Source organism: Mixophyes fleayi, chromosome 11, assembly GCF_038048845.1.
Source record: "Mixophyes fleayi isolate aMixFle1 chromosome 11, aMixFle1.hap1, whole genome shotgun sequence".
NCBI lineage: Eukaryota > Metazoa > Chordata > Amphibia > Anura > Limnodynastidae > Mixophyes > Mixophyes fleayi.
The window spans coordinates 77,941,672-77,956,986 of record NC_134412.1 but is presented as its reverse complement, the minus strand read 5'-3'; the positions used below and the strand labels follow the sequence as shown (position 1 = coordinate 77,956,986).

Sequence of the window (15,315 nt, the reverse complement as noted above, 5' to 3'; positions counted from 1 at the left end):
AGCAAACAATCAGATTCTAGCTGTCATTTTGTAGAATGTACTAAATAAATGACAGCTAGAATCTGATTGGTTGCTATAGGCAACATCTCTGCTTTTTCAAACCCGCAATTTAATAAATCTAGTCCTAAGGATAAAAACCACGAAGAACTCTAAGTCGACTTAGACTCGACTGAGCTTCCAAAAGTTGACTGGAAGGAATTGTCGCAGCCACAATAACCCTAGAAAAACTAGGTTTAAAGGTGTAGAAAGACCATATAACAAAACTGTTCCTCAGGCAGGACCTCAACATTTAATATGAGAGGAGCAGCTTTGAAACTAATAGAGCCTCTTGAATCATACTCCCATTAGCAGCTGTAATGTAGAGGGTTTTATCTAGAGGAATGACAAGTATCCAATATTTTTGAATCAGGGTTTGATCAAGTTACCAGAAGCTCCTGGATCCACCACAGCTTAAGAACTGAAAGCCACATTGAAATGCAAAACCAGGATGAGAAGAGATGTTTTTTAACGTTATAAAACATGGCCTCTCCAGAATCACCAAGGCCTCAGGGCACATTGGCTGACAAAGCGGCCCTTGGTGCCACAGTGCATACACAGATAGATGGACTATCTGCAGGAGTGTTCCTTTTTGGATAGAAGAGCACAGTCCACTTGCATTGGTTCTTTGCAAGCAGCAATGGTTCCTGGAAATTTGGAAAAAGATGCTGACTCTTTGGGGGTGGGGGTGTTTCTTTCCAAATAACACTCTTTAAAGCAAAGAGTAATGCCAGAAGGTGACTACCGGACCTTCATTATCTCACCCAGGATTAGATGAGTACTTGCAAAGTGCAAGGTGTAGCATGAGTAGCCAAAGCACAGAGCAAGATGGTGACATCTGCTGAGACCGTGAAGGAAACTTGCAGACTCAGAGGGAAGGCGTTGGCTACAGGGCAGGCATTCCTAGTAAAGACCAGAGATACCTTTGTGGAGCATTGCAGAAATCAAATTATTTTTGCAGAGCAAGATTCTTGAAATGAGAAAGAAATGGATAGGGTGTGTTTTTCAGGGATTGTTCCTTGCCGTGTACAGAGTAGAGCAGAACATGACAAATTCCATTCCGCAAACGGAAGATCAGAACTGATGATCTTTGGCTCTTTTCTTATACTTTTACAGCAACCTATTTTGAGCCTCCATGTTGTACATTGGCAGAAATTGCATTTTCAGGTGAATTGTGAACAATGTAATAAAGATTCCACCCACCCCATTATGACCACATGTAATACAGGTAGTCCCATTGCAGGGGCAAACGCAGGATTTTCAGAGGGGGGTTTCCACACCACGCCGCCAGTGGGTGTGACCAGCATGCTTGGGGGCGTGGCTATAATTTTAGACTGTGCTTGGCTGCTCTCCAACTCTCCCTACCCCCACAATAATCATGGGCAATGCTGCGTGCACTACTGTTAGGTGCACGCAGCCCTCTCTTTTCGAACAGAGCCGTGTGAAGCGGGGGCAGGGTCCAGCCACCTCAATTATACAGTGCCCCAGTCTTGGAGGGGGTTTCCATGCACTAGAAAACCCCCCTCGGTTTGCCTATGCATTGTCCTCTCACTTGTCACATAAGTCATAAATGAGTCTAAACCAAGCAGTATTGGTGAAAAACTAAAAAGGTTATATTAATGGAAAGGAGTGGTGAAGATTGGACTTTGCAATGTTTATAAGTTCGCACGGTGCCCATCTTCAAATCTTTCCACCGTTTCTCACAACTTGGCACACTGGTAGGCTGTGGAGGCATCTCCTAAGAGTGGAGGGTAGATGTACACCTTGAACTAGGCTAGGTGGGCCGTCCAGGTGGACAACCAAGGCATTTTGCTGTGCACATCGGCTGGGCTTCATAAATGACCCATAGAGAGACCAATGGGAGAAATTAGATAGTGTACAGACCTATGGTCAGTGTACCCTGATACAGGCATAACAGATTTGCAAAACACAGAACAAGCCCAAGAATTCAAAACCCCAACATGAAGGTCATAGCTTTGTGCCGAATAGGTTCCTCTCTTTCCCTAAATGTTGAGGCCTAGTGTACACTTCTTCCAGAAAATAAATGAGCCACTTTTTCAAATACAGATATGAAGTTCCCAGACTCTGACTTGAATTGTACCACGTACTGATCAGGATAACAGTTGTAGAACTGAGGTTCTCCATTGTAACGAGGTGACGAGGGAATGTACAGGGAGCTGTAGCGTAGGATGGATAAGTATGACGCCCTATGTTACATAATTACAAAGTGACAAAAAGACCATCAAGTTTAACCCCTTATAATTCCTGTGTGTTAATACAGAGGTACGCAAAACAAAACCTCCAGAAAAGCAACTGACAAGTCACAGGGGGAAAAGAAATCCATTCTGAACCCATACAGGGCAATCATTCATTTCCTTGATCAGTCACCAAAAGTGTTTCATTTACTTGTAACAACTATTGGTACTATATCTTGAAAATGAAAGTCATCCAATTCCTTACGGTGAATCTGCTATTACCACCTCTGTCAGTAATGAATTTCAATCTGATTTCCATTACAGTGAGAGGGTCTTTTTATCTTGATAGTGAAAATGTTTTTCCTCCAATTGATGCCGACTTATTACTAGGTATAAAATGTTTGTCAGACAAGTCTTGTTTATTGTCCTTGACAGGGCAGTAACTAGGGCTGTGCGACAGGGGGCAACCGCCCAGGGCGCAACGCTGAAGGGGGGCGCTATTTAGGAATATTTTAGGTTAATTTGGTTAAAATTGAGGGCTAGGGGGGGCGGCATTTGTCTTTCTCGCCCCAGGCGCTAGAAATCTAAGTTACGGCTCTGGTCCTTGATTATATATTTATAGACATTAGGCAGCTCACCAGGGGCTGGCTGGGTTGGGGGGTAGGGGTGCCGGTCCCATAGTGGGCTACCTTAGCCTAGGTCACTGGGCCACCTGCATATTTTTTCTATTAAAATATTCCGAATAGGCTGCTGAGCCGAGTCTTGCCCCCTGTGCTAAAGTTTGCCAGTCCTCCCCTGTAACTCACCTCTAAGGTACCCTAGTTTCCCCCCAATTTGTCAAGTTTTTCATTATCCTTTAACCCCCTCCACTTCATATATTCCATTTCAGGGGTCAGTGCATGCACAGTGGGGGTAGCAGATCAGACTCATCAATGATCTCACCTAAATTCCTGGGTCCCGTTGCAACCACTGAAACTGCTATGGCAGGCGTTACACCCCTGCCTATCAGGACGAAGCGCAGTATACGCTGAATTATCTTCCCTCAAAATGAATGCTGTGTGCACTTTCTACAGAGTCATGAGCCAATTGCTACTTCCAACCCTAGCACTGACCATACAGGCTGTTACTGACAGCTGGGAGGACATCAATCGGTAGCATAGTGTCACCCCATCACAGTTACAACTTCTGTGACTGCAGTTACTTCATTGGATGAAGACCCTGATATATGACGTCTGCCACCCGGTACAAAATACTGTGATGCAGTAATGACACTTGCTATGATTGTCATTATTTTGCTGACTTTATCATCATCATCATCACATATTTATATAGCGTCAGCAAATTCCGTAGCGCTTTACAATTGGGGACAAACAAAGTAATAAAACAATACTGGGCAATACAGACAGACAGGTAAGAAGATCCTGCTCACAAGCTTACAGTCTATGGGACAATGGGAGTTGTATACATGAGGTTAAGTCTACATATTACATTTCGATCCAGCCAGGTTGCAAAGATAAAAAAAGTGATTCATATACTATATGATCCAATCACACAAATGTTGGTCAGGGTGTCAGAGGGTTGCTGTCTTGTGTGAATTGTGTAAAGGGTGGTAATAGGGTAACCTAGTGAGGTTAAGAGGGTTTTCAGAGGATGCTTGAAGGTTTGTACACCAGAAGAAAGTCTTATTGTGCGAGGGAGAGAATTCAATAGAGGGGGTTCAAGTGGATGCAATGATTGTGGATGAGAGACACAGATCTTGTGCAGAACGGAGCTGCCGAGTTGGGAGATATTTTGAGACAAGAGAGGAGATGTATGTTGGTGCAGCTTTGTTTATGGCCTTGTAGGTTAGTAAAAGTATTTTATATTGGATTTGGAAAAACAGGCAACCAGTGTAGAAACTGACAGAGTGGTTCAGCAGAGGAAGAGCGATTTGCAAGGAAAATCAACCTAGCTACTACTTACAGAATAGATTGTAGGGGTGAGAGTCTGATGCGGGGAAAACCAGTAAGAAGGGAACTACAATAGTCAATGTGGGAGGTGATAAGTGCAAAAATTTAAGTTTTTGCAGTGTCTTGTTTAAGATATGTGTGTATTCTGGAAATGTTTTTCTTTGTATGCAACATGATTGGAGTTGATGTGGGAATAAAGGATAGAGATGAGCGGGTTCGGATATCTGAAATCCGAGCCCACCCGAACGTTGCCGATCCGAGCCGGATCCGAGACAGATCCGGGTATTCCCGCCAATTGCAAAACGGAAACCGAGGCTCTGAGTCATAATCCCGCTGTCGGACCTCGCGATACTCGGATCCTATAAATTCCCCGCTAGTCGCCGCCATCTTCACTCAGGCATTGATCAGGGTAGAGGGAGGGTGTGTTAGGTGGTCCTCTGTCCTGCTATATCTCGTGCTGTGCTGGGGAAACAGCACAGCACAATTTTTTTTTAAAAAGTTATAAAAAAAAATATCCAAAAACAATCCTGCAGTATAAGTCCATTGGTACTGCAATATTACAAAGTTCACTGATTCTGCAGAATAGACTGGGAATTAGTGGAAATGATTGTTATTGAGGTTAATATTAGCGTAGGAGTGAAAATAAACCAAAAAACTTGTTTTTAACACTTTTTATGTTTTTTTTTCAAAATAAATCCAAATCCAAAACCTTAAATCCGAACCAAAACCTTTCGGCAGGTGTTTTGCGAAACAAATCCGAACCCAAAACCTCAAGCAAATGCGAATCCAAAACACAAAACACGAGACACCAAAAGTGGCCGGTGCACATCCCTAATAAAGGATAGTTCTTAGTCAAGGATTACACCTAGGCTGCGAGCTTGCGGGATGGGATTTATGGTCATGTTGTCAACAGAAATAGAAGTATCAGGTAGGTAACTTCTGTTGGTGAGTGGGAATATTATTAACTCTGTTTTTGAAAGACTCAGTTTGAGTTGGTGAGAGGACATCCAAGATAAAATGGCAGAAACACAGTCAGCAACGTGAGACAACACAGATGGTGAGAGATCAGGAGAGGATAGATAGATTTGTGTATGTATCATCGGCACAGGAATCCAAAAGGAGCTTATTAGTTTTCCTAGAGAAGTAGTAGATAGATAGAGAATAGCAGATGACCTAGGACTGAGCCTTGCGGTACTCCAACTGATAAAGGAAGTGGAGCAGAGGGGGATCCAGAGAAATTAATACTGAAAGAGCGATTAGATAGGTAGGATGAGAACCAGGATAGAACAGTGTCTTGAAGACCTAGGGATTGTAGCGTTTGTATGAGAAGTGAGTGGTCAACAGTGTCAAATGCAGCAGAGAGATCCAGGAGAATTATAAGAGATGGGGGTATATTTACTAAGCTGCGGGTTTGAAAAAGTGGGGATGTTGCCTATAGCAACCAATCAGATTCTAGCTTTCATTTCTTTAGTACCTTCTACAAAATAATAGCTAGAATCTGATTGGTTGCTATAGGCAACATCCCCACTTTTTCAAACCCGCACCTTAGTAAATCTAGCCCATGGACTTTAGTTTTAGCAGTCAATCATTTAGTTCAATCATTGACAACTTTAGTTAACACAGTCTCTGTAAAGTGTTGAGAATGAAAGACTGACTAAAGACGATCCAATAGGTTGTTTGCAGAAAGGAAGCATTTGAGACGAGTGTAGGCAAGTCTCACTCGAAGCTTGGAAGGGCACGGTAACTTAGAGTTGGGACGGTAATTTGAGAGAGAGTTTGGGTCAGAATTGTTTTTTTTTCAGAAAAGGAACAATCACTGGATGCTTGTATAGTGATGGAAAGATACCAGTAGATAGAGACAGATTACAGATTTTAGCTAGAGGTGGAATGAGCACAGGAAAAAGGGACCTACCAATTTGTGATGGTATTGGATCAAGAGGACATGAGGTAGAGTAGGAAGAAAAGAAGAGTAGAAACTTCATCTTCATTTGTGGGATCAAATGAAGAGAGGGTGTCAGAGGATGTTGGGAAGGAATTGAGCTGATTGCTTGTCGAGAAAGAGGATACCAATTCTAGTCTGATCTTATCAATTTTGTCCTTGAAGTAGGAAGCAAGATCCTCGGCTTTGATAGTAGTCAGAGGGTTTGGGGCGGGAGGATTAAGAAGAAATTTAAATGTGTTAAAACAATGTTTGGGTATAGAAGACTGAGCAGAGATCAGTAATTAGAAGCATATTTGTTTTGCAGTATCCAGAGCATTTCGTGGTAGATAGAAGTATATGCGAAGAAATCATTAGAGGTACAAGATTTATGCCAGTGACGTTCTGGTTTATGGGACAGTTTTGAAGATTTTGTGTTACTTTACTGTGTCATGGCTGACATCAAAGTCGAAATGGAGTATGAATATTCACTGGAGCCACTTGATCATGGGCTGTTGCTAGGGTTTGGTAAAAATGAGGTACCTCCATATCAGGGGAAGAGAATGTAGAGATTGGGGAAAGAAACTTTTGAAATTTAATAGAGTTAATATTTCTGCTGGTATGAGGAGACTTGGCAGCGATTGACAGCAGAGAGGTTAAGGTAGTGTAGGTGAGCGTGTAGCTGATAAAGTGATGATCTGAGAGGGGGAAAGGAGTGTTAAGGAAATCAGAGACCGAGTATAGTCTAGAAAAAACAAGATCAAGGCAATGGCCATCCCGATGTGCAGAGGATTCAACCTACTGGGAGAGGTCAAGTGAGGAGGTTAGAGAGAGTAGTTTGGAAGCAGCATTGGAACGTAGATTATCGATGGGGATGTTGAAATCACCCAGGATGATGGTGGGGATATCAGAAAAAGAAGTGATGGAGCCATGCAGGGAAATGTTCAAGATATTGTTGGTGTGGTCCAGGGGGGCGATAGATCACAGCAACACGCATAGAGCATGGATTAAACATTCGAATAGCATGTACTTCAAAAGATGTGAACGTGAGTGATGGGACATTTGGTAGAACTGTGAACGTGTACTGTGGGGAGAGAAGTAGTCCAACCCCACCTCCTTGTCTCCCTCTAGGTTTGAGGGTGTGGGTGAGATGGAGGCCACCATGTGAAAGGGCTGCAGGTGAGGCAGTGTCTGCGTAAGCCAGGTTCCATTTATTGCCAGAAGGTTGAGGTTGTTCGAGAAGAGGTTGTGTATGGAAGTAAGTTTGTTACCAACAGATCGTGCATTCCAAAGGGCACAGTTAAAAGGACTTCTTACTTGTTGCTCATCTAGACATAGCGCTGCACCAAGATTTTTTTGTACATACCGTGCAAAGCGATCTGCTCCCATTCCCTCGCCTACTCCTCCCTACTTATATAATATGCCTTAAAATTAAATGACATGCTGAAACTGTTTTGTTCTTTGTATAATTTTTATTTTTTTGTGTGTTGCTGTTACATCATTGAAAATTCTATTTTGCCGTTTTATTTTTCTTATTATTAATTCTTCAAGCTGTCATTCCAAAATGCAAAATTCCATATTGCATTGAGCGATGAAAAATTGAGCAGGATGTTTTAAAAACATCACTCAATTAATTCAGTACAGGTAACTGCAATAGTGAGTTTAGCGGAACGTTCAGCTAAAGCATATTTTGTTCCGGGTAGCGGGGGGTCACGTTGGAAGATCTGTGGATGTGCTTCGGTAATAACTGATGTACTATACAATAATTATGTTCCTTGTACCACAATCAGGATTCGTATTAGGGTCTGTATTATGCACCTGCTGCAGTTGTAATTCTATGCCTGTGCACCAGCTCCATCTCTGCAATCTGGCAGCAGGCTGAGTGTTTTCTGTAGGTCTTTCCATTCTCTAGTTAAACAGAGGCTTCCGTCTGTGCAGGTGTGTCCCATTAAGTCGTTTCTAAATTATATCTGCTTAAGGGTGAACTCAGTCTTACAGCTCTTTGTTTACAGGAAACATTTGTATGTTTTGAGCATTGATGCCGAGACCGAGGACGAATCCATATTTTAGACAGGTGTTGAGTGACAGGAACCTTGGCATCTCCGCATTGGCGTCACTACCTGTGCATGGAGATTGCTGTATTGTAAGGTTGCAGCACCGTCTGCCATTAATCCCCTGCTGAGCAGCTGCAGAGAGACAGGAGCAGAACTGACTGCAAAATCAGCTAATGTCTTTGTGTTAGAATTACACCCCTAGTCAATGTTCAGCAGACAGAATTCACTGCACAACTGTTGTTAACTGACCCTAATTCCCTGGGACAGTCCCGGGATTTAAAGATTTGTCCCCGAAAATGTCTATTTTTCAGTATTGACCCAACTGAACAATAAATATTTTCTGCATGCTATAAGCAATTCTTACCATCTATTATTAACTAGGCCAGTGATTAACAACCCTCTAAACTTCAAAAGGGTCACACATAAGCCTTAGGGCTATATTTACTAAGCTGCGGGTTTGGAAAAGTGGGGATGTTGCCTATAGCAACCAATCAGATTCTAGCTGTCATTTTGCAGAAGGTACTAAATAAATGACAGCTAGAATCTGATTGGTTGCTATAGGCAACATCCCCACTTTTTCAAACCCGCAGCTTAGTAAATCTAGCCCTTAATCTCAGTAATAAGTTAAAACAATACATTTAATCAAAGAAAAAGGCACCTGTAATATCATATCAGCAGGGGTGTTAAACATGCGTTATTTGCTGTCACAAGGAAAACAGGGAGTAGAAACATAGAATTTGACGGCAGATAAGAACCACTTGGCCCATCTAGTCTGACAATTTTTTAATCTCTGGTAACCTCAAACCTTATTTGATCCTTTATTCTTTGTAAGGATCCTTGGGCCTGATTCATTAAGGATCTTAAATGAAGAGGTATCTTATTTCAGTCTCCTTAACAAAACCATGTTACAATGCAAGGGGTGCAAACTAGTTTTCTGTTTTGCACATAAGTTAAATACTGATTGTTTTTTCATGTAGCACACAAATACTTGATAGCTTATTTGTACACTGAAATTTAAAGTTGATATTTGTGTGCTACATGAAAAAACAGTCAGTATTTAACTTATGTGCAAAACAGAAAACTAGTTTGCACCCCTTGCATTGTAACATGGTTTTGTCCAGGAGACTGAAATAAGATACCTCTTCATTTAAGATCCTTAATGAATCAGGCCCCTTATGTCTATCCCAATCATGTTTAAATTGCTCCACTGTATTAGCCTCTACCAACTCTGATGGGAGGCTATTCCCCTTATCCACTACCAGAGGTGGGCTGGCGAATCTCAGCCCGGGGGGTGCACAGGCGGCCGCATCACATGACAGGCGATGCGGCCGCGTCATCAATGACGAGGCCGCACCGACTGTCATGTGATGCGGCCGCCTGTGCGCTGACGTGGCCGCATCGCGTGTTTCGCGATGCGGCCGCAGGTAAATATAAAAAAAAAACGTGCATTCATGGGGGGAGGGGGGCGGCCTGAACAGGGGTCAGACGGAGTGGCCCAGGGGAACGATGCCCCCCATGCCCCCTGCCCCAGCCCACCCCTGTCCACTACCCTTTTTGTGAAGTCATTTTTCCTCCAATCTCCTCTGAACCTACTTCCCCCCAGTGTCAGTCCATGTCCTCGTGTTCTAATACTTCTCTTCCTATGAAGAATGTTTCCCTCCTGCACCTTGTTAAAACCCTTGATATATTTGAAAGTTCCTATCATGTTTCTCCTTTCCCTTCTCTGCTCCCAGCTATACATATTAAGATCTTTTAGACTTTCCGGTAAGTTTTATGCTGTAGGCCATGCACAAAAGTAGCTTGGGGCTGCAAGTGAAGGCTCGGAGGGCCTGCTAGACATTTATAAATACGAAAAAAGGAGTGTATAAAAATGCAAAAAAAAAAAAAAAAAGGTATCAAATTCAGGAAATAGAACATGAAACGGTTAAGGTCCAACAAACCAGCATCACAAGTCACATGGAGACAAGGGCTGAGCAGCAAACTATCCTTGGAAGTCTATAGCTGCAAGTGTATTCATTATTTCAATAACGTTATGTCTACATTAATTACAATGTAACACAAGCTGAAATGGAACAAAGAAAACGTTAAAGGGCGAGGTCATCAAAAGCAATCATAAATAGGAGGGGGGGGGGCAAATAGATCAAGTGCACATTTGATTGTAGTAAAAGTATAGATCCTATAAACTTATAATTAGATCGCAGCTTCAAACTTTGGACATTTGCAGCTATATGCAAGGCATAGTAACAGTGTACCTGGCTCAGAAGGCACTTCTACTACAACTTTCAGCTCTTTACTCCCCTTTGACAGGCCAGCAGAACACCACAAACATTGTTTATATACAGAGCTAAACAATCAACTGAACCTAATTGTCTGCCATATGTTGTGTAGCATCAATTAACAAGCCCTATAGGAAAAAATAAAATGAATAAAACAAACACAATCATATAGAGATAATTAGAGACTCCCAAAAACACATTAAAATTAAATGATTCATTAAAACCAGAGTTAGATAATGGGCATCATTTAGAATTGGACGTAAGTCTGAGGCTTAAAACTCTGCTTTGTTTTACTGTGCAATGCAAAATAAAGTGAAATTTAAAGTTCCGTGTAATTTGCCCCTGCGGCCCGCTACACCTGGACAGGTGGTGTAAGGGTAACTGAAGCCCGTGTAAGCGTGGCATGCCACCTGCAGATATGGGCAATTCTGAGAAGGCCAATTTTTCCAATGTTGGTTCGGGGGTCAGTAGGTTGTTAGAGAATTAAAAGGCAATAAGTTTTGTATGAACTGTGACTCAGTGGTAATCCAGTAGAATAGCCTAAAGAGCTGCGTTTCGGGGAAAACGTGAAGGTTCGGGAGCTACAGGAAAGTCATGTCGTATGAGGAAGGGAATTCCACAGAGCGGGTGCAGCCAAAAACAAAGTCCTGTAACTGGCAATTGAAGCAAATTATGTGGGATGGGATATTTAAATGATATTCAAGGGGTGGAGAGGTCACATTTATGGGTGCTTTTTCTGGCATGCGGGCGGCCGCCCTGCCCTCTCCCCACCTCAGTTGCAGAAAGTCGCCCTTAGTGTATACTTTCAATGGCACACCTTTGCACATGCCAGGAAAGTGCCAGTGTACCAGTCTGACAGTGTAAAAATCGTGTATGATAGCGGCATATATAATAAAGTCAGTCCCAATGCCCCCTCAATCTCATGATTTATTTAAGACTTAAATGTGGCTCTTATAGCGGTTGATATGCAAACAACTACAAACTAATAGTATTTACGCCAGGCTCTCTGCAAGCGCAACAGTGAATGAATGTCTGCCTGACGTAAGTGTAGAATGCAAAAGCGTTAGGTGTATGTGTTAGTGCTCAGTGCAGCAGTGACATTACACTATTTGTAGACAGCATAATAATGTACTAAAAACATATTTAATACATCATTCTGTTGCATACAAATAGGGTAATGAGGTCAGATACACAAGACAGAATAATGTCTTATTATGACAAGCAAAAGTCACATTCACCATGTTGAAAAACAAGATTAAATACATCTGATTATCCCTTTACAAATTAAATGGGAATCATGGTTCCTGCAACAGTCTGTATGGAAATGACCAGGGCCGACATCAGGGGGGTACAGGGGGTACTGTTGTACCGGGCCCGGGCTCACCAGGGGGCCCGATACAACAGCGCAACACATACTTACCTGGGGGCCCGCTGTCTTGCGGGGCCCAGCTGGTCTCCGCTGATGTCTTCAGCCTGGGGAGCAGGGTGGGGGGGGGGGGGCCCAGGAGGCACGGGGGGCCCGTACTGGGCCCTATGATTTCTGAAGGCGGCCCTGGAAATGACAATTAGGTAATGAGATTAGATGGCTGCATACCTGCATCTCCACCAATGTCTAATTGAGTCGCAATTATGTGAACGTGCTCTTACTGTAATCATCCTACGCTCGCCCGCCCCTTCTCTCCTCCGTTCCACCTCTCCCGTCGTAAGTCACAGTGTATGCGTACATTGTTTGTGTGGTGCATGTTACATACGTAAATGAGCCCCAAATACGTCTACACCCAGCAGAATTTTAGGAGACGAATCATTGAAATGAATGAAGGCGTGGTCCTAAAGTCCAATAGGCTGATAATGGACTTTAGGACCACAGTATAAAGTGACATTATTACTCTTCTCACAATGGTCATGTCCAGCCTCACCTGCAAACCTGCAAAAGGTTTCAAGGTGCTTTTTTTTTGTGGGTAGTTCCAAAAAACGGAATGTGGGTATGCTCTCTGATGTATATCAGGCAGACAATTGTTCTCATTTGTGCAGATAGAAATGTATTGAACGACCCCCCTATTTAGTGGGTCATAAAGGAGCTTTTTTGAGTGAGATATATCATCATCATCACCATTTATTTATATAGCACCACTGATTCCGCAGCGCTGTACAGAGAACTCACTCACATCAGTCCCTGCCCCATTGGAGCTTACAGTCTAAATTCCCTAATATACACACACACACAGACAGACACAGATAGAGAAAGAGAGAGAGAATCTAGGGTCAATTTTGATAGCAGCCAATTAGCCTACTAGTATGTTTTTGGAGTGTGGGAGGAAACCAGAGCACCTGGAGGAAACCCACGCAAACACAGGGAGAACATACAAACTCCACACAGATAAGGCCATGGTTGGGAATTGAACTCATGACCCCAGCGCTGTGAGGCAGAATTGCTAACCACTTAGCCACCATAGTGCCCAATAGGACATATTCAGAACCAATGTATTCCCAGACATGGCAACTATATAGTTCTTGTGTTAATGAGGAGAAAATTACAATTATTAGGTATTAATTTAAGTAGTAACATGTATTATGTATGACTTGCCACCTTTGTACTTTTGCAGTTCTCTGTAATGCATGCTGGTCTCCAGGTATGAAAACAAGCACTTGAGCTGAGCGTCAGCTGTATCCCAAGCTGGACAACATGCAGTTACATTTCTTTATATATGAACTCTAAAAGTTTAATGTAATGTTCGGTCTTATCCCTAGTTACAGAGTTGTGAGGGGGCGTGTCCTAGCTCAACTCTATGGGATATATTTACTAAACTGCGGGTTGTGGAGATGCTGCCTATAGCAACCAATCAGATTCTAGCTGCCATTTATTTATCACATTCTACAAAATGAGAATCTGATTGGTTGCTATAGGCAACATCTCCGCTTTTTCAAATCCACAGTTTAGTAAATATACCCCTAAATCGCAGTGTAAAAATAAATCTACCCAGTATTTGTGTGCTACAGGCAAAATCAGCCACTATTTTCCCTGCAGGCAAAACAAAAACATACATTTGTACCCTTGTATTGCAACACGGCTTATCCAGGAGCAAATTTACTATTTACCATAATGGTGGAACCCAGATTTATTAACATATAAATACTCACATTATTTCAAGCACATTTAAAGATGACATGTCACCACGGTGACAGGTCCTCTTTTGTTATGAACAGGCCATTTAAAAACCTTTCACTGTAAATAATTTCCCCTTTCTTCCTCTTGGTTGGCCAAATAGAGGACAAGATAGAAAGCACGCTCAGTATGCTTATAGCATAGCAAGTAGCTCCCCGTCCCTCTACGCCAGCTCTTCTTACTGATGCATAGCGCTGACGTGGGCAAGGGGCAGGCAGTGGTCATGATGAGCAGGCTGGCCCGGCTGTTTAGCATGGTAGTTGGTCAATTAGCATGCTAAACTGTCTAATTAGCATTGCCAATCACCAGTGCCACAAAGCCTCTTCTGGGTGATTGTGGGAGAAGGGGGATTTATTTATTTTTAATACAGTCTTAACAAAATAGGTCCTATCTAACTTATCAACACACAAGACTTGGTAGATATTACTCTGCAAAAGTGGGTTCAAATGCTCTTGAATTAGGAAAATAAATGGTGTAGATGTCATGTTTCCCATAACAACTAATCAAATGATAGTTTTAATCAATCTAGTCCAGTGATGGGCAACAGGGCCACATGTGGCCCTTCAAGCCTTTATCTGCGGCCCCCAACCCCTTCTTGCTTTAACATCAGATTTGTATGTATAACTTGTAACACATGTTTAAAATGCTTGCTGATATGTTATTACAGATAGATGTTTCTTTCTTTGATTAAATGGATTGTTTTAACTTATTACTGAGATTAAGAGTAAAGCGCGGCCCTTTTGAAGCTTAGAGGTTCGTCTATACGGCCACTGAAGTGCAGCCGATTGGCTATCACTGGTCTAGGACAAATTATACTAAAGAAAACAGATTACTGATTGGAGGCTTTTGGTAGCAGCAGATTTGCAATTTGCACATAGTTAACAATGAGCATTAATATAGTATATCTGGGGAGAAACTAAAGCGTAAGTTTGGATGAAAGTTCTAGTTCTTCATATTGTCTCCAATATAATGATAACATTTTTATTTTATGATGAGCACTTTGTATTCTTTTCTTCCTAGTTATGAACTTAATCTGAGTATGCACCAAACACTTCACTAAATATCAATGTTATTTATAATACGGTATCTTCGGCTGGGTAAGTAATTTGCAGGTCGATGCTGTATTATTACGCTGTGTAGTAAGTTAGGAAGTGATTAGATGAACACCCCCGTATGTCACCCGTCACTAACTTGTTACCTCACCGATTCCTCAGGTACCACGTTCATTATGTCATCCCGTACGACGGAGACCAGTCAGTGGTGGACTCGTCAGAGAATTACTTTGTCACCGACAATGTAACTAAGCAGGAGATTGATCTGATGCTGGGACTCTTGTTGGGATTTTGTATAAGCTGGTTCTTGGTCTGGATGGACGGGGTTCTGCATTATGCCGTCAGGGCATGGCGGACCAGTAGACGATATGGTAAGTCCACGGCTCACAGATATGTTGCATGTAGCACGGTATACATTTGAACCGATAATTTATCAATTTAATTCAATAGGAACTTATCAACCTGTTTATGGGCACTGATTACACACACACACACACACACACACACACACACACACACATTTGAGGCAGCCATTTTGTGCAGCTGAACCAATATTCATGGAATGCAGCCTATGGCTTTAGAAAGAACTAGTGGCATCCCCATACCTCAGTGATGTCACTACTTAATTCAGGGGTATCTTTAGGGTGGGGTTAGAGATAACATACCTCCCAA

The 15,315-nt window shown here is 42.4% G+C and overlaps 1 protein-coding gene across 3 annotated transcripts in view; it reads left to right on the top strand.

Moving 5' to 3' along the window:
- Positions 1-15,315, top strand: part of TMEM240 (transmembrane protein 240) — an 85,471-nt gene that overhangs the window by 20,601 nt on the left and 49,555 nt on the right. For all 3 annotated transcript variants that reach the window (XM_075189796.1, XM_075189794.1, XM_075189795.1), the window contains exon 3: positions 14,806-15,014. In XM_075189796.1, the coding sequence (XP_075045897.1) occupies positions 14,806-15,014 (209 nt within the window). The remainder of the gene's footprint in view (positions 1-14,805; positions 15,015-15,315) is intronic.